The 20,620-nt window shown below is 39.8% G+C and overlaps 1 protein-coding gene across 3 annotated transcripts in view; it reads left to right on the top strand.

The window, feature by feature from the left end:
• Nucleotides 1-20,620, top strand: part of ROCK1 (Rho associated coiled-coil containing protein kinase 1) — a 122,880-nt gene that overhangs the window by 79,959 nt on the left and 22,301 nt on the right. For all 3 annotated transcript variants that reach the window (XR_008795528.1, XM_056137909.1, XM_056137908.1), the window contains exons 19-22: nucleotides 5,073-5,233; nucleotides 7,848-8,032; nucleotides 11,224-11,293; nucleotides 18,726-18,820. Coding sequence is in view for 2 of the 3 variants with exons in the window: in XM_056137909.1 (XP_055993884.1) it covers nucleotides 5,073-5,233; nucleotides 7,848-8,032; nucleotides 11,224-11,293; nucleotides 18,726-18,820 (511 nt within the window). In the remaining variant the exon portion in view is untranslated. The remainder of the gene's footprint in view (nucleotides 1-5,072; nucleotides 5,234-7,847; nucleotides 8,033-11,223; nucleotides 11,294-18,725; nucleotides 18,821-20,620) is intronic.

Genomic DNA, 20,620 nt, shown 5'->3' with positions numbered 1-20,620 from the left:
AAGACAATAATATTTGAGGTAAGCATTAGAAGCTGAAATGAAAGCTGTTTTAGTTTTTATTTTGGGGAGTTTGCTGGGCATTGAACCTGATTAACATGGAAGACCAGTATGTACCACTCAACTCTGCTGTCTCTGCTGCTCTGAAAGAGTGGAAGAAATTATGTTTCAGTCATAGGAAATAAGTTCAGTATTCTTACTCTAAGGGTAGCAGGAAGCCATTTAAGATGTGGTGGAATATGCCATTTTTGTTTTTAAAAGATAACTTTTACTACCATGTGGAGAACGCTTTTGAGAGGGTAACAATTTAAAAGGGAAGATCAGGGACTGAGAAGATGGCTTAAGGATTGGAGTGCATTCTTTGCATGTAGGAGCATGATCTCCACGCATTGCTGGAGTAACCGTTGAGCACCACCAGGTGTGTACACCCCACCCCACCCCAGTTCTCAGTGTCTTATTATTTTAAAAGGTAGGAATCAACTAGAAGGCATTGACCTTAGACATTAATGGTAGAGCTGTGAAAACAGTGGAAATACAGAGGACAAGAATTGAAAAGTGAATTAAAAGAGCAAAAAGGGAATCGGATCAGAATTCTAATTCTAGTAGCTGAGTTAACAGTAATTTACTTAAATTTGGACAATGAGTAATAAGGGGAAAATAACGGCATCTACTTTATTTATTTATTTATTTATTTGCTTTTTGGGGTCACACCCAGCGATGCTCTGGGGTTACTCCTGGCTCTGCACTCAGGAATTACTCCTGGCGGTGCTCGGGGGACCATATGGGATGCTGGGAATCGAACCCGCGTCGGCCATGCGCAAGGCAGACAGCCTACCCGCTGTACTATTGTTCCAGCCCCATGGCATCTACTTATTTTTGTTTTAATTTTAAAATACTAAGATAACATTGCTTTATAACATAAGTTTTATGTGTGCATCATTATAGTCTACGTCTGTATTTACTACAAAAATAAGTATCTATTTATACTTTTGAATATAAATTCTAGCATGAATCTTTTTTCCACTATTTTATAATGTGAAAACATGGTTTACAGCACTTTATATATTACTGTTTGATACCCCCACTGTCATAGAGTCAGTAATCCTCTGCTTCCATCCCACTCCTTCTCTACCATATGAACTGTATTTAAGACAAGGACAAAGGCTGGAGAGAGAGTACAATGGATAGTGTGCTTGCTTTGCACGGAGCCAACTCATGTTGAATCCCTGATATCCTGATACCCTGGTCCTCTCAGCACCGCCAGGGATTATTATTTTGACTTTAAAACCAAAGTAATAACAATGAGAAGAATGAAGAATTAAATCTTTTTTTGCTCGAGGTGAAGAGGATAATTATAAAATAAGGTAGAAGATATGGTAATTTATTTTCACAGGGGCAGTGTAGGGTCAAACTAAATAATTTGACATTAGATTTACCTCCCAAAATAGTGCTCTTAGTAAAAATCTAGAGGAAGTGACTTTCCTAATGGCATAGGACATACAGGAACATTAGAAACAGGTTATGATCATCTTTCTCCTTCATCTTCTTTTTCCCCCACTGGACATTTTTTAATCTTTACCAGACAAATATGTACAAATGACCATAGCCATTCACTACTTCATAGCCATTCACTACTTCTGGATTTTTAATCAATAATCAAAAGTAAGTCTAATTATTCCTCCAGAATTCTTGGGCAGCCTTCATTCTTTTTTCTTTTTTTTTTTTCATTTTTATTAGTGAAACACCATGAGGTACAGTTGTACACTTACAAATTTTTGTGCAGGGTTTCAGTTATACAATGATCGAGTACCCATCCTTCATCTTTATCGAGACTTTTCACCTACTGTTATAATTTAATACCCTTCCTAGTTTGTTGTACATATACACAGAACTTTTGTAAGTTTATCAATCCTGAATTTTATTCTACACAACTTTCTTAGCAATAGATGTACACTGCCTCTATTTTAATTTTTTAATTTCTAAGGCTAAACAATATATATTCACAATATTAAAAATTAACCAAGATGTTTTTGTTAGGGGCCAGAGAGATAGTACAGTGGGTAAGGTGCTTGCCTTGCATGAGGCCAACCTGGATTGGAGTTGTGATAATCCACATGACCCCCTGGAGTATCACCAAGGAATGATTCTTGAGTAGAGAGCCAGCAGTAATGCCTGAGCATCACCAAGTGTGGACCAGAAACAAACTTCTCCAAAAGATCACTATCACGATCACGATCATTCTGTTGATCATTGATTTCCTTGAGCAGGAACCAGTAATATCTCCTTCGTCCTAGCCCTTGAGATTTTAAAAAGTGCCATATTCAAGACTCTTTCAGGGTCAGGAGAATGAGACCCATCATTGTTACTGGTTTTTGGCATATTGAGTATGCCACGGGGAGTTTGCCAGACTCTGCCGTGCAGGTAGGACGCTCTCAGTAGCATGCCAGGTTCTCCAGAGTAAGAACTAGATAATAAGATGTCATGCAGCCCTGTGCTTCTGGCTGTTGGGTTTTATGGTCTCTGGGTCTTTGCTGTTGATGGGATTAACTGGCGCAGGTGGCATTTGGTGGGTGTGATACCTACCTACTGGAAGATGGGGGATCTGGGTGGAGGAGGCCCAGTCCCGATCCGAGCAGGCTTGGAGATCTCAGCCCCTGGACCTGCATTCCTGTGTTCCTATGCCGGTTCCTTCATGCATGTGGAGAGTGGTCTCAGCATGGCTGTGGCTGGTTCCGGAAGTCTTTGGCTGCCGGGGCTCTGCTCGGGGCGGGGAAGGAAACTCAACCCGCCCCCCTCCAAAGGGCCCCAGTAAGGACAGCCAGGTGCGGGGGCAGGAGACTGCGCTGTTCTCTTCTGGTTGCTGGGTTTCCAAAAGATGTTTCTGTTAAAATCAAAGTTTTCCTGAATATGGTCAGTTGATTTTTTTAAAGACTTGATATAAAGCATGAATATTCATTTTTTTAAAAGAAAAATATAATTCACTCAAACTTATGACAACAGCAATATCACATAGAAAGAACTGAACGTTAAGAGTATCTCTATTCTAATAGGGTTACTATATTTAAATTTTACGTGTATGCTTCAATATTCTAAAGGGCATCTATTTAGTTATATTAACTTTGAAAATAGTATTAGCTATCTAGGTGGAGATAATAGTATGTAAATCTTGAGCTTTGGGGAGAAGTATCCATTCAGATCATACCCAAAGATCCATATATGGAATCTAATGAGATCTGCTAAGTGAAGAATAAGAACAGATGAAAAGAGGAATCAGAGTGAAGCCCTGAGAGTTTAATACTTGGAAGTTAGATGGAAGAGAGACCAAAAAGGGAAATCAGCATCCTGGCAGCAGAAGAGGATAGCAGAAAAAGCTAGAGAAGTTATAATATTAAAAAGGAATCATGCGGCCGTGCATGACATTATATGATTCTCATAACCAGCTATAGAAAACAAAGTATTTTACAATGCCTTTTTATGCAATTCTGATTGTTTGGGGAGAAATTCTAAACAATGATGGTACATCTTTTGTTGACATAATGTAATCAATGTAGAGAAGAGTTACGTGGAGATCCTCTGCCTCACAGGCATTGGGAGGGGTGGGAGGGGGTATATTGGGGTTCTTGGTGGTGAAAGGTGAGTACTGGTGAAGGGAAAGGTGTTTGATCACTGTATCACCGAGACTTGGACCTGAAGACTTTGTGGCTTTTCCCACAGTGATTCAGTGGATAAATATAAGAAGAAAGTAAATGAATAAATAAAATTATTTAAAAAAACCAGTAAGGTGGAGTTCATGCCCAATTCAATCAGCTAATCAGTGGCTGAATAAATAGCAGTACTCCTACATAAAAAAATATATATATATATATATATATATATATATTTGGGTGGCCGACATTGCCGCTGACCCCGTGCGCTCGCTTCGCCCTGCTCGGTGGCGGCGTGGCCTTGGACCCCCCCCCCCCCACGGCGCGACCCGCCTGGGGCGCACTGGGGACAGTCCGCCCCGCCCCCCCGTACGCCCCTTCACCCAGATCCTCCAAATTCCAGTAGACGGGGGTCACACCCACCAACTGGCCCCCTGGCGCCATGTAGTCCCATCAACGGCCAAGACTCAGAGACTATAAAAACCAGCTCCTGGAACCGCGCGGCCGCATTTGCGGCCACGCAACATTTTATTATCTCATTCCTACTTTGGACAAACTGGCAGGCTACCGAATGTAGCCTGCCCACACGGCAGAGTCTGGCAAACTCCCCGTGGCATACCCAATATGCCAAATACCAGTAACAATGATGGGTCTCATTCTCCTGAAGAGCCTTGAATATAATCTCAGCTCCGCCCCTCTCGGAGAGCCCAGCAAGCTACCGAGAGTATTCGATATGCCAAACACAGTAACAACAAAGTCTCCAATGGAGACGTTACTGGGCCCGCTCGAGCAAATCGACGATCAACGGGAGGACCTTTACCTTTACCTTTACTGGGCTAGGATGAAGGAGACGTTACTGGGGCCTGCTCGAGGCAATCGACGAATAACAGGATGATTTGTGATTTGTGATATATATATTAAAAGGTGAGGAAGTGATTCAGTATGTTGAATTAAGTTGTATTTGTTATGTTTTAGAACTCTTCCCTAGGGGCTGGAGAGATAGCACAGCGGGTAGGGCGTTTGCCTTGCATGCGGCCAACCCAGATTCAATTCGCAGCATCCCATGTGGTCCCCTGAGCACAGCCAGGAGTAACCCCTGTGCATCGCCAGGTGTGACCCAAAAAAGAAAAAAAAAAAAGAACTCTTCCCTAGAAATTTCACTGTACAAATAATTAAAATAACATTGGCACTGGTATTGTGAGTAGTTTATTAGAGTTCCAGAATTCAAACAGCAAAGACAGGTGGGTCTCAGTTGGCAGAGTCTTCTACAGTCCTGATTAACTAACCACCTGGGTGAATACCAAACTTTCAGGTGCAGCCCCTATAAAAAATAAAGTGAAATGAAAACTAAGGATTTTTAGCACCAATTTGTCTAAAGTGAAAAATATTAAAAGCAATCTTTCTTTAACTATATGTTTATTACTTTTACAGAAATTGAAAAAAAGCTGAAAGAAGAAAGAGAAGCTCGAGAGAAGGCTGAAAATAGAGTTGTTCACATAGAGAAACAATGTTCTATGCTAGATGTTGATCTCAAACAATCACAGCAGAAGCTTGAGCATTTGACTGAAAATAAGGAAAGGATGGAGGAAGAAGTAAGGAAAATGAACAGTACTAACTCTATTAGTAAAATAAAATCTTAAGTGTGACCGAAGAGTCATTATTTAAATAACATGAAGGAGTTTTAAATAAAATGACCTTTGGTGTCTGGGTTCAGTCCTGTGTGTCACAACTACATCCCTAGCTCCTAAAATTTCAGTTTTCAAATACATACAGAAAACTCACAGCATACAGTCTATATCATCTTGCACTATGACAGTACAACTCTGTATGGAAGTATCATAGCTTCTCCCCTAAAACTAACCTTATTCTTTTTAAAAAAATAAAAGATTCTTTCTTGTAACGTATCTTGATATTACAAAAAGGAGCTAATTCTTATATTTCAAAAATAAATAAAGCTACAGGGACTTGACTGATTTAGATTGTTGGAAAACACAGGGTACATATCTGAAAAGTATTAAATGATTAAAAGGACATACATCCTTGTGACTAGTGTATATATTTTAGAAGCACTGGCAATAATTAGACTACATATACATGTTTAGTAAGGGAGAAAGAGAGGCTGGAGAGATAATACAGTGGGTTGCATTGCATGTGGCTGACCTATGTTCTATCCCCAGCATCTCATATGGTCCCTTGTGCACCCCTTGGAGTAATTCCTCAGTCCAGAGCCAGAAGTAACCCCTGAGTATTGCCAGATTACCTATATTTTGGACAGTAATACCTCAAAAATAAAGTTTGAGGGGCTGGAAAAACAGTACAGAGGTTAAGGTGATTACCTTGCATGCAGCTGACTTGGTTCAATCTCTGGCACAGAATATGGTCCTCTGAGCACTGTCAGGAGTGATCCTTTAGCCCAGAGCCAGGAATTAGCTCTTAGTACCACTGGGTGTAGCCCAAAAAGAAAACAAAGAAAAAAGTTAACAGTTTGAGAAGCATGAGTTATAGAAGGAGAACATAATCAATTAAAATAATGATAATAAAAGAGTGCTTGCTTAAATCACTGTTCCTTCTTTTTAATAAAAATACTTGCTTGCAAGATTTATTACTAATAAAGTAGTTCAGTAATAAAAAGGTCCCATCATAATTGAATTTCTTTGCTAGGAAAACCATCAAATAGTTGTGGAGCACCTTTAATTCCTTGTTTAAATCATATATATTGTATAATTATTTAAAAGCAAATTTAAAAATAAAATCCTTAGCGCTATTAAAAATTGATTAAGAATGCATTCTTTCATTGACTTCAGATTGTTTTTTAATTGTTTTGGTCAAAGCTCAAATTTGAGTAGGTGTTTCAGACAAAATAAGTAAGAAAAAAGTGCGTAAGAAGATAAATAAGGATTAGAAAGTGACTTAATCTATATGTTGAATATTATGTCAAAGCAAATACTTGTGGGCTAGAGTGATAGTACAGCAGGTAGGGTTTTTGCCTTGCATGCAGGTGACCCAGGTTCAGTTCCCAGCATCCCATATTGCCCCCTGACAACCAACAGTAGCAATTCCTGAGTGCAGAGCCAGAAGTAACCCTTAAAAAAAAAGGAAAGAAAAGTGTATACTTGCGGCAAAAGTATTTTGTCTTTTAAACTTAAAAAGGGAGTTACAGGTGAAAATATTTCCTTAGGAAAATGAATTGTTTTAGTAAATAAGATAATAAAGAAAAGAGATTGGAAATACATTATTCATGGTGTTTAAAATTTTTAAAAAGTATATATCATCAGTTTCTATTGATGAGTTATTTTAGTTGGTATCAAAACCCTGTTTTTTATCTTTTGTTGTTTGCTATATAATTCCATAACTGTGCAACTCATTTTCATTATTTTAAAAATATGCCTTACCAAGATCTCCAATTAATCATTGGATAAATGAGAGAATTTTTTAAAATTAGAGATACTTAGAATTAGCTCAGAATGTAAGTATAGATTGTCATTTAAAAATAGAATTTTGGCCACCTGTAAAATTAAAAGATCCTTCATTTTTGTGAAACTTACACCAGAGGGAAAAATACTAAAATGGTACATCGTTGGAAGCATAATGTATCTTTAAAGGGTTAATATAAATGATAAAGAAATGTTAAGACTAATCACATTTGAGAGTTAAGGAAGGCCTCATTAAATTTTGAAATATTGTAGACAAAAACATGAAGAGCAAATACATTTAAATGCCCCTTATCAGGGATTATATTTGGAAATGTCTCCAAAAGTTTACTTTGTATTAAACTTTTTTTTTTTTGCTTTTTGGGTCACACCTGGCGATGCTCAGGGGTTACTCCTGGCTTTGCACTCAGGAATCACTCCTGGCAGTGCTCAAGGGACCATATGGGATGCTGGGAATCGAACCCTGGTTCGCCACGTGCGAGGCAAACACCCTACCCACTGTGCTATGACTCCAGTCCCTGTATTAAAGTTTTACTCCAGAATTTTCCAAACATAGTAGAGTTGTAAAGAATTATTTTCTTTCCAAAATTTCATAACTGAAGTTTGGAAATTAGTTTGACTTGAATAGTAAATTCTATAGTAATATACATCTAGAAGAGTGTATGTTCTACTTGTATAAGGAATTGCAATGTACTTGATATTTGATTAACACTTTTAAATAATGTCTAAAAATTATTTAAGACACTTAAGATCTGAATTATTTTTTCATTCATAGGTTAAGAATTTGACTCTGCAACTGGAACAGGAATCAAATAAGCGACTATTGTTGCAAAATGAATTGAAGACTCATGCATTTGAGGCAGACAATTTAAAAGGTCTAGAAAAACAGATGAAACAAGAAATAAATACTTTATTGGAAGCAAAGAGGTTATTGGAATTTGAATTAGCGCAACTTACAAAGTAAGTATAGAAATGATTTCCTGATTTTTGTGTTTGTGTGTTTATTTATGTATCTGTATTATGTACTGAGAGTTTGCGAAGTGATTTTAGAAATAATTTACTTTCACAGATTCGCATGGCAATTCAGGCGTGGAAAGGACAGGCATACTAAAAGATGAAGACCAAAAAAGAAAAAAGTAGAAAAAACTTTCAAAGGGAAAAAGGGGGGGAAATAAGAAAAAAAGAAAAGAAAAGCCCAAAGTGTAATAACCAAACTTAAAAGGTGCCTGTCAGGATGATATTCCCCCAGCTAAGGCTGGGGAATATCACAGGGGCAGGGGTGTGATTGGAGAAAGAACCTGGGTACACAGGTGGAATGAAGTCAAAATTGGTACCAGGATTGGTGTCATTGTATATCAAAGACCCAGCTAGGAACAATTTGTAACTCACGGTGTTTTAATTAACAAAATTTTAGGGAAAGTGGGGGTGGGAAAGTACAGGCATACTTAATAAAAAGTACAGGTATTCAAAGGGGAAAAATGTTCTTAGGGAACTGACTTTTAGTCTGTGACAGAATTACCACAAATTCACAGATTTTTCTCTGATGGTTTCATATGCACAAAAATAATCATATTCTTTTTACACTAAAATTATCAAAAATGTTTAAAGATTCAGTACCTTGCAGTAAATATGTCGGTTTTCTTTATTTTATAGGCTAGAATTAAACATGATGACTGGTTTTGTCTTATTCATTCTTTTTCTCCTTAGACAATGTGTTTACTCGAAATAGCAACAGAGCAAGATATCAGTAGTGGTTTCAGGACTTGTTTACAGGCATGCTTCAAAATTTTAGTACCATGGATGGGTGTGTCTTACACCGAATTACATTTTATATTTTTAACTTTGAGTTACACCTAGAAGTGTTCATGAATTAGTTTTGTCTTTTTTTTTTTTCCTTTTTGGATCACACCCAGTGATGCTTAGGGGTTACTCCTGATTCTACTTTCAGGAATCACTCCTGGTGGTGCTCAGTGGTCCATATGGGGTACCAGGGATCGAACCAGGGTCGACCTTATGCAGGGCAAATGCCCTACCTGTTGTGCTATCACTTCGACCCCAACTCTTGGCTTCTTTAATGTAATCTGTTGGTAGACATGTAGATTAATTTCATGATTCAGTATTGTAAATAAAGCTGCTATGAACATAGGACTGCATATATCCTTTTTAATTAGTGTTTTCGTATCATTTAAGTTCCCAGGGATTGTATATATGGATTATGTAAAATTTACTTTCTTTGTGTGGTTTAACTTTTAAGCAAAACAAAAATACGGTTTTTTGTAAAGTCAGATAAAATTTACAGTCCAACAGTGTGCTATGGCTCCTTTTTCTTCATATTCTTGCCAACACTTGTTCTGATCTTTTTGATGTTTTTCTCAGAGCTGTGCAACATTGTGGTTTTGATTTGCATCTTTCTGATAAGATTATTATCTTAATAATACTGTTTTTTTTCAATGTATCTTGCAGGTGATTTGTATAAAGATGTTAAATTGGGATCTGGTTTTGGAATCACAGTTTTTCCAATATCATCTGTTAAGCAACTTCCTTCTCCATTCATTTCATGAAGTTTATTCCTTTAGTGTAGAGTAGATGTCCATATTCACATGGGCTTATTTCTGGGCACTGTTTCTTACCATTAGAATGTTTTTCATCTAAAACACCACACTTCTATTTACTATAGCTTTGTGTGTAATATAGTTTGAAGCCAGGAACCAGATACCTCCATTTTTCTTCTTTATCTCTCAAAATTGCTTTGGCTATTTGAGAGTCTTAAAAATTTTAGGAGAAGGGCCTGGACTGATAGCACAGCGGGTAGGGTGTTTGTCTTGCACTCAGCTAACCCGGGTTCAATTCCAGCATCCCATATTGTCCCCTGAGCACTGCCAGGAGTAATTCCTGAGTGCAGAGCCAGGAGTGAGCCCTGTGCATTGCCAGGTGTGACTCTAAAAGCAAAAGAAAAAAAAATTAGGAGGCCCTGGCAGAAGACTCAAAGTAAGTCCCATATTTTATTCCTCGCACACCCAAGCTCCTAGCTTGGTCCTCTGAGCACCTCTGGGTACAGCTAGAAATGGGAAGGAGGGAGGGAGTTGATTGGTTCTTTCCATTTCTTTGCAAAATGCCATTGTTATTTTCTTGGGGATTGTGTTGAAAATGTGCATAGCTTTAAGTTAGATGGCTTTTTTTTTGAGTGTGTGCTTTTTGGGTCATGCCTGGCGATGCACCAGGGGTTATTCCTGGCTATGCACTCAGGAATTACCCCTGGCAGTGCTCAGGGAGCCATATGGGATGCTGGAAATTGAACCCGGGTCGGCCGCTTGCAAGGCAAACACCCTACCCACTGTGCTATTGCTCCAGCCCCTAGATGACCATTTTAATCTTCTCCTAGTCCATACTCACAGTCTTTTCACTTCTCTGTGTCTTTTGGTAATACAGTCTCCTTTGTTAGTTTATTCCCAAGTATTTGGTCTGGGGAGTGGCAGGGAGGGAGCACCTGTGCTAGGGATCCGGGACCACAGGGGTATTGCTCATGGGGCCATGTAGTTCTAAGGATTGGACCTAGGTGGGGTCTCATATCTCCAAGGCATTTTCTACCACATGAGGCACAGCCCCAGACCTGGTTTTACCCTTTTTACTATAGGTGTGAGGATTGTTTTCTTAATTTCCATTTCCTTTAGCTTACTTGCATATAGAAATACATCAGATTTATGTGTGTTGATTTTATTATCTTGCTTCAGTACTGAATTTATTTCTAGTAAGTTGTTTTGTTTTGAAAGTAATGTCTTTAGGGGTTTTCATACAGACTATGTTACCCATAAATACTGATCGTTTTTCTTTTCCATTTTGGATTTCAAGGGCAGGACACGAGCCTTGTATGTAGGCCCCAAGTTCAACTGCCTTGCTGCTGGGCCTGAACAGTAGTACCACAGTGTCAGCCACCTGGGGTTGAACTGTCTGATCCAGCTAACCGAGTATCACTGAGGGTGACCCTTAGGTGCCCGAGCACTAATTGGAAGCCCTCATACCCCCCAAAATAAGAGTAGTAATAATGAGTAAAATAGGTTATTTTAATAAATTTTAAACTTTCCAGCTTTAATACACAATAATATAAAATGGTATAAAATAAGAGCATTTCTTTACTGTTTTTTCTTCTACAGACAATACAGAGGAAATGAAGGACAGATGCGAGAGCTGCAGGATCAGCTTGAAGCTGAACAGTATTTCTCGGTAAGAGTCATTTTTTAACATACACTATTAAAATCTAATTTAAAATAAGGCGTTTAGATTTTTTTTGTGAAGCTGATTGTTTTACAAATAACTTGAAGAAGTTTTCTCCCCTTTTTATATTCCCAAGTCCGCATCTTATTTTTGAATCTACATTTATGTTCAATTTTTTAAAAAACAGACGATTCTTGTGCAAACTTTCCAGAACTCCACCAGATTAGTTTTGTGTAAAATTCTGTTAAGGGTTTTATTTTTATTTATTTAGTCTTTTTACTTTGGGGGTCATATCCAGCGATGCTCAGGGGTTATCCTGGCAGTGCTCAGGGAACCACATGGGATGCTAGGGATCTAACCCTGGTTGGCCACTTGCAAGGCAAACGCCATACCCATTGTACTATCTCTCCAGCCCCTTGTTACAGGTTTTATGCCTTCAGCCTGTATCAGTGTCATGTGGAAGAGAACCACAAATGGCTTATTTACATACATTGCTTTTATAACTCTTAACTGCATACATTATGTGTATAACTAATGTTCTAGCACTTATTCCTGTTTTAGCTCTGTTTGTACTTAATATGTCTCCATTGCCTTTTCCTACACTGAATTCATTCTCTTAGTTACTGCAGAGGAAATTATTTCCACAGCTGTTGACAAGCTTTTGTAACTAATGCTTTAAAGACTATTGAAGCCACTGGGTTTTTTTTCCTCTTCATTGTTAGAAGTAATGGTCTCCCTATTGGATAACACTGGGTTGTCCTTGCTGCTCCTTGCAGGGAGCTTAAGGTTTATTGAGCCACTCCCACAACAGTGCCACTGAGGCACACCCATTTCCACCAGGCTCTACTAATCCTAAATTGCATTTCTCTTTCCTTTATGTCATTTGCATGATTTATTTTGCAATGTCCTTCTTGTATAGACACGGGAAGACAGTTGATGCTATGCTATGTAGTATGGGACTTAATTGACTCCAAAATAATATTTACTCCTGGGCATCCGTATTTACTTGACTTAAGCCTCAGTTGCCCTTAGGTCCTAGCATTCAAAGAGCAGGGTCCTGACGGGGGACTGATGGACCCAAGGCAAGGTGTGAGCTACCCTGGCATTCAAATGGCCTGGGCCAAATGCCATGATACTTAACTGTAAGTTAAGAGCACGGTCATGGACAAAGTCTGTAATGACCCAAAAAAGAGGTAACTGAATAAGAACCCTGCTGGGTTAGGAAAGACAAACCTGGCCTGAGGACTGTGGTCTGTAATATGTAATGAGATGTCCCCAGGAAAAGCCAAACTTCAAGCTAGATTTATCTCTTACTATGCTCATATAAAATGACACTGCTAGAAATATTATAAGAAGTAAATTTACTGTAACTGTTTCAATGGATTACTAGCTGAAGATAGAAGAAAGCAACATATCCTGGATGGAATCCCTGAGCAGATCTAGTAATCTGGAGTCATCTCCTTAGATGAGATTTTGTCCTTGAGTTAATCTCCTGAAGGATTGGCCTCACCTCTCTTTGTTATGATAATGTTCAACCCCACCTTTGTATCTCTACCCTACATGTGTGCTGTTAGGGGCTAGGGGAGGGAGAAGACTTAAGAAGAGGAGAAGAGATTTGTGGCAAAGACATGAAGAAGATTTAAGACTTACAGAGAGAATGAGAGAAGACTTGGGACACAGAAGGAAGGGGAGAGACTTGATATAGGACGACAACGTGAGGGGGAAAAGAGAAGGACGGAGACTTGTGCCTGGCATAGAGACTTGTGGGAGGTAGTCTGGACTCTGGGAAGGAGATGCTGAGGAGATAGTGAAGATTAGATGCTGAAGACTAGATGTTGAGGACAAGAAGGTCGATGACAAGATGCTGAAGACAAGGAAGAGAACTGAAACTTCAGAGACTCTGAGGTCTGCGAGGAGACTAGGATGATAGAACTCTGATGGCCCGGACTGTGACCAAAACAACGATTACAACTGAGCTGTAAAGGGAGAATTTGGACAACACTGGGGAGGAAAGAGAAATAAACTGACCACTGACCAGCCTGGGGCCCAGTTCCTATTTCCCTTGCTGGTCCTTCACCTGTCTTTCGGCCGCTGGAGGTGACTCTCAGCCACCGAACACACTAGTCCTGTGTTTCCGTCCATCGCCTTTCCTTTGGGCCCACAGTCTTTATCTTTTATTGCAATTTACAGTCTCCCCGTTAAAAATCTGTACACCAGGGCCAGAAAAAATAGTACAGGGGATAAGGTGCTTTCCTTACTGATTGCCACCCAACTTTGAACTGTGGCATTGCATGTAATTTCACTACTACTCCAGTAGAAAATCCTGAACAACTGCCCTCCATGAGGTACCCACCTGAAAAATCTCTATATGCCAAAACTAAGGAGCTAGCTCGAAAGTCAGGAGCACATGCTTTGTATGTAGGTAGGAGCGCTGGTCTAGGTCCTCTGAGCTTCATAAATCCCTTAAGCACCACAGGAATTAACACCAAGCATTATGCTGTGCAAGACCTCCAAACTCTGCTATATACACCACTGAAGCTCTGTAGAATTTTCACAGGATTGTGCTTAATCAGTTCCTTTTCATAGGAACTTTTCTTTTTTAGTAAGTGTGCTACATATACAGTGTTGGGGCCATTCTTAGAGGTGCTTCAGTGACCGTGTGCTGAAGATGAGCACCAGGAGTCCCATATAAAAATGCCTGTACTCCAGCACTGAGTCATCTCTCTAGCCTTTTAAGAGTGACTTTCTAGCTTTTTTTATTTCTGAAAAGTTTTTCTTTTCACAGAATGCTCTCACTCATATGCACGACATAAAGAAACATAGTAGGGGAATAACTAGTGCCTGAAGACAATAGAAAGGAAGAGCAGGAGAACTTGTCCTTAGTAAGAATCTTGCCAATGTTGGGAGAGGGCACAGGTCAGGTAGGGAACCACTGTGACAGTGATAGAGGGTAGTGGTCACTCTGGACGAGGATGCTCTGGGTTAAGACCCTTGTCTTCATGAGACCAATCCTCAGTAACATATGTTCTGAGCATGGTCAGGAGTGAACACAATCAGAAGGAAGCCCTGAGTACTGTTGGGTGTGGACAAAAAGCAAACTTCATTATTGTTGGTAAAACTCTTCCTGAGTGTATGTTAGCCTTAATCAAAATATGTACTAGTGAGTTTAGTGAAATGGTATAGAATGTCATTACCACCTTCTTATCTTTGTATCTACTTATAGTTCTTAGGAATTCTTTATAATCACCTTTTTTTTAAAATGAAGGAGTTTTGCTATTTATTCAGCCATTGATTAGGGTGATTGAATTGGGCATGAGCTCCACTTTTTTTGGGGGGGGGGTGGTCACACCCGGCGATGCTCAAGGGGTACTCCTGGCTTTGCACTCAGGAATTACTCCTGGCAGTGGTCAGGGGACCATATGGGATGCTGGGAATTGAACCCGGGTTGGCCACGTGCAAGGCAAACACCCTACCCGCTGTGCTATCGCTCCAGCCCCTTTTTTTCCTTTTTTATAATTTTATTTATTGTATCACCATGAGAACAGTTACAAAGCTTTTGGGTATAAGTCTCAGTCATACAATGAAACACCCATCCCTTCTCCAGTGCCCATTTTCCACCACCAAAAACCCCAGTATACCCCCTATCCCACACCCTCCCCCTACCTGTGGGGCAGATGATTTTCAACTCACTCTCTAATTTGATTGCATTCAATATTTTGACACCAGACCCACCATTATTATTTGGGATTTTACCCTAATACAGCGGTAGGGCATTGCTTGTGTGCAGGCAGCCTGGCCGAGCCGGGTTTGATTCCTTGACCCCTCTTGGAGAGCTCGGCACGCTACCAAGAGTATTTTGTCCGCATGGCAAAGCCTGGCAAACTACCCATCATGTATTCTATATGCCAAACACAGTAACAACAAGTATCATGATGGAGACGTTACTGGGCCCACTCGAGCAAATTGATAAACAACGGGAGGACAGTCCTACAGTGCTACCCCAGTACTCAGATCTGCGAAAAAGGCAACAAAATTTGTTTTCTATTGCTGGTTATGAATAGCATATGATGTTGCACGGCCACAGTAGTGGCCACACAATTTTGGAATTCTGAAATTTTAACAAATCTGGAGGGATTTCTGCCAAAACCTGCTGGGTTCCGAGATTTGTTTCTGAGTCTCTGGGATCATGGCCGTTAAGCAGCTTGATCAGGAACCAGAGAGGTCATTCATGGGTGGCGACTTGGGGTCTCTTTGGGGTGGGGAGGAAAGGGCCGGCTGCACCCCCATCCCATCAGGCTTTACATGTTTCGTCACTGCGGGCCCAAACCTGACTGTCCAGTGGCCTCTGGAGGATGGCGGGTACTGAGCCACCAGGGGAAGAGGCCAAGGCATGAAACCTATTCCCACCTGGGGTGGCCCAGCACCGATAACGTGCTGCAAGGACCGAACGGACGCATATAATCACCTATAAACACACACACACACACACACACACACACACGCACACACACACACGACCCTGTCTTTTAGTTCTGATTTGTGATGATTGGATTAGTAAAGTAAAGTAAAGGCCCTCCCGTTGATCATCGATTTGCTCGAACGGGCCCAGTAACGTCTCTATTGGAGACTTTGTTGTTACTGTGTCTGGCATATCGAATACTCTCAGTAGCTTGCCGGGCTCTCCGAGAGGGGCGGAGGAATCGAACTCGGGTCGGCCATGTTGGCTGCGTGCAAGGCAGATGCCCTACCCGCTGTGCTATCATTAGTTAACACTAAATTTGATGAACTGTTTTAAATCAGGAATGAGGATATAACTCAGCAGTAGAGTACTTGCTCCATCTGTGAGACCTTGGGTTTGGACATTGACCCCCCCCCCAAAAAAAAGCCATGAATCAAATTTAAGATTCTATTTAACTGGGGCTATCAATCAATTTTATTTTTATAAATATTTGAATTCAGAAAGGAGAGTAATTTTAAAGACAAACTTCTTTTATTCTAAAAATTATAGTTAATAAAATAGAATAGCCACGCTCTAAAAATTATACTTATTAAAATAGGATAGCCATCACTCTTTGCATTTCCTTAGAAATATATTCTTAGAGTATTACAAAGCCATTCATGGTTGGATTTCAGTTCATATTTCAACAGCCATCCCTCCACCATATACATTTCCCAGCACTGGTGTCCCCAGGTTCCCTCCCATCACTCCTCACCCCCTGCCTGCCTCTATGGCAGGCACTTCTTGCACTTCACCCCACTTTTGGGCATTGTGGTTTGCAGTATTGATCCTGAAAGTTTATCAAGACTATCCCTTACCTACTTTTAACTCTCAGATCTTGTCCAGCGTGATCATTTTCAGCTATTATTGTAATAACTGGTGACCTAGATTTTATCCCTGGTACCCCATATGGTCCTCTGAGCTCAACAGGGATGATCCCTGAGCACAGAGCAAGAAGTAAGACTTGCACACCATTAGGTGTGTTCCCCCTCCCCCCCAAAAAAAGAAAAGAAAATACGTTTGTTTAGAGAAATGCTTTCTTACCCTTGAAAAGCATTATTTTTTAGAGAAATAATTGAATTACAATGTTAAAATTATTCTTGAACCTGAGAAATAGCTCAATAGGCTGAAGCTTTGTATGCCTAAGGCTCAAGTTCTACCTCTCATCAGTACATGGTTTCCCCAGGAATAGCTCCAAACACTGCTGGATGTTGCCCCGAACTAAAATACAATAGTTCTTAGCTGTGTGCTGATCCTTTGGGAGTCCTGGGATTTTGGGCCACAGATAGCAATATTCAGAACTTACCTTCTGACTCTAAGCCCAGGAGTCACTCCTAGTATTGCTCAGGGAACCAACCATTTATAGTGCTGAGAATCGCACTGCGGCTGGTCACATGTGAGACAAGAGCCTTAACTCCTTTATTATCTCTTACATTAATTGCTGGTCAGTTTTATTTCTTTAAACTGAAAAGTGTTGGGGTCAGAGCAGTAGTACAGCAGGTAGGGCTCTTGCCTTAAATGTGACCACCCAGGTTCAATCCCTGGTATCCCATGTGGTCCTCCAAGCACCACCCCAGAAATGATAGCAAAGCTAGAAGTAACCCCTGATCATAGCCAGATGTGGCCCCAAAACATAAAAAAATTTAAAATAAGCTGCAGGGGCTGGAGCGATTTTGCAGCATGTAGGGCCTTGTATGTGTATGTGTAGGGCCTACCAGGTTTGAGTCCCAGCATTCCATGTGGTCTCCCGAGCACCGCCAGGAGTAATTCCGGAGTGCAAAGCCAGGAGTAACCCCTGGACATTGCCGGGTGTGACCCAAAAAAGCCAAAAATAAGTAAAATATAATAAAATAAGCTGCAAAGTATAATTGGGGAAAAAAAGAGAAAAAACTTCACAACTGGAAGTCTATGTGTTTGTAATCCAGCAACCTAAACAAAAAAAGGGTCTAATTCTTTTTTTTTTTTTTTAATAGTGAAACACCATGAGGTACAGTTGTAGATTTACAATTTTTTGTGCTTGGGTTTGATTATACAATGATCAGATACCCATCCCTCCACCAGTGCCCATTTTCCACCACCATGGATAATATCCCCCCCACCCCCATCCCCCATCCAAAAAGGGTCTAATTCTTATATATACCTGTTAAATATTTGATCAGCGTTCAAATGAACTTAGTGAATTTTGTAAACACCATTGTTCTGAAATAATATATATTATATAATAATATATAATATATTATATATAATATATTATATATAATATTATATATATTATTATTATTACAGAACATTTGGTTAATCTTGTGAACCTCTGTCAACCACTTCAAGAGAAAAGATTAACATTCACTTAAAAAATACTTTTTAACTAATTTTCACATCAGTAATGTTGGCTGAATTTCTGAATTTTTCTTTCCAAATGCAGTCTGTCTTCCTTATCAACCTCAGTCTGCAAGCAGCTACTCTTTTGCTTTCTGTCACTGTATTTTCCTGTTTTAGAACTTCTTCATGAAATCTGCAGTTTATATACCCTTGATTTTGATCTTGATTTTTTTTCACTGAGTATTGTATATCATTGTGATGGATGCATTGGTCCTTCCTATTCCTGAATAGTGTGACTAGACCACTTTTTGTTAATACATCATAGACATCTTGGTTGTTTTTATATTGGGACTACTATTGCTAAGACTAGATTATTCATAAATAATTCATAAAAATAAAAATTCATGAATAAAATAAGATTGAGGTTGGTCATATGTTTGCATTTATCTTAGGTAAATTTTTGAAGTAAAATTACTGAATCCTGTGTTACTGAACTATAAAAATCAACAAAATTGTCTGCTTTTTCTTTTGGGGAGCCTCTTCAGCACGTAGGGCCTTGTATGTGTATACTTAGCACTAAACTTTTTAAACTCACCATAAATCTATTTTTTTCTTGTTTTGCAGACACTTTATAAAACCCAGGTAAAGGAACTTAAGGAAGAAATTGAAGAAAAAAACAGAGAAAATTTAAAGAAAATACAAGAATTACAAAGTGAAAAGTATGTTCATTTGGCTTTTAAATAAGCATCAGTACCTCAGCAAAGCATTCTTAATGAAAATTAGGTTTAAAAATAGTGCAGATGTGCAGCAGTTCTGGTGGAGTGGTACAACAAATCTTACAGACCTCATCTAGATACAAATCAAATGGGAGACTGAAATTTACTTTGTGTTGAACTAAGTCATTATTTTACATTGGTTAAAAGCGTTTTCCTTTTTGTAGCACTATGGCACTGTCCTCCCATTGTTCATTGATCGAGCAAGCACCGGTAACATCTCCATTGTGAGACTTGTTGTTACTGTTTTTGGCATATCGATTACGCCATGGGGAGCTTGGCAGTCTCTGCTGTGAGTGCAAGATACTCTCGGTAGCTTGCCAGGCTCTCTGAGATGGACGGAGGAATTGAACCCGGGTCAGCCGCATGTAAGGCAAATACCGTACCTGCTGTGCTGTCGCTTTAGCCCCTTTATGTAATATTGAATAACTTAATTTTCATTGCATGCATGCTTACAACTTTAGAAGAACTTAGGAAACAGTTTAATTTATGTTTTTTCCAAAGTTAGTCCTACCACCAAAAAATACCCAATCCAGAAGTGCTACAATCCTGATCTGCCTGCCATTTCCCAAAAACATTAAAGTCTAATTCCCAAGGCGTATTTCTAGAATAGTTTTATAGTATGTTACAAGTCAGTTTAAAGTCGTCATAGTCACTGAATTTCAGAAATGAAGGGGACCTTAACAATAAATAATCTGATTTAACCTTCTCATTTTACAGATTTAATTACATTGAGATTCATCCAGAAAAGCTCAAATCCCTAACTAATGTTGTAACGAATTCAGGCCCATCATTTAGCCTTCTGATTTATAAGCCACTTCCCCCCAACTATTAATGAATGCCTGTTATCTTTTCTTAGTTAAGCACGACCCGAGTTCGATTCCTCCGCCCCTCTCGGAGAGCCCGGCAAGCTACCCTAACTAATCCCTAACTAATGTTGTAACGGATTCAGGCCCATCATTTAGCCTTCTGATTTATAAGCCACTTCCCCCCAACTATTAATGAATGCCTGTTATCTTTTCTTAGTTAAGCACGACCCGAGTTCGATTCCTCCGCCCCTCTCGGAGAGCCCGGCAAGCTACCGAGAGTATTCGATATGCCAGACACAGTAACAACAAAGTCTCCAATGGAGACGTTACTGGGCCTGCTCGAGCAAATCGACGATCAACGGGAGGGCCTTTGCCTTTACCTAAGCACAATAGCAGGTTGAAAATTAAAAGAGTTCTTTACAGTTATAGTTTTTCAGAGTGAGAAGTTAAATTTTTTACTTTTCAGAAAATTTGTAATGGATTCAAAGTATCTGGGCAGCAGGAGAGATACTACAGAGGTTAAGATGCTTCTCTTTTGTACACAGCCAACTCAGTTTGATTCCCCAGCACCACATGGTTTCCTTTTTTGTGTGTGTGTGTGGGGGGGGGGCTCATACCCGGCAGTACCCAGGGGTTACTCCTGGCTCATGCACTCAGAAATTACTCCTGGCAGTGCTAGGGGGACCATATTGGATGTTGGGAATTGAACCCGGGTCGGCTGCATGCAAGGAAAATGCCCTACCAGCTGTGCTATCACTATCCTCCCACATGGTTTCCTGAGCGTAGACAGCCTGGTGTGATCTAAAACCAAAAAACTTTAATTTTGATTTGTTTTGTTTTGTTGGGGGGTGAGGGACTTGGGCCATGGTGTTGCTCAAGGGTTACTCCTGGCTTCGTACTCAGGAATCACTCCTGGCAGTGATGTGATGCTGTAGAT

Source organism: Sorex fumeus, unplaced genomic scaffold (assembly GCF_029834395.1).
Source record: "Sorex fumeus unplaced genomic scaffold, SorFum_2.1 ptg000128l, whole genome shotgun sequence".
In the NCBI taxonomy this organism is placed as follows: Eukaryota; Metazoa; Chordata; class Mammalia; order Eulipotyphla; family Soricidae; genus Sorex; species Sorex fumeus.
The sequence above is the reverse complement of the archived record's forward strand: the minus strand, read 5'-3'. Positions and strand labels throughout refer to the sequence as shown.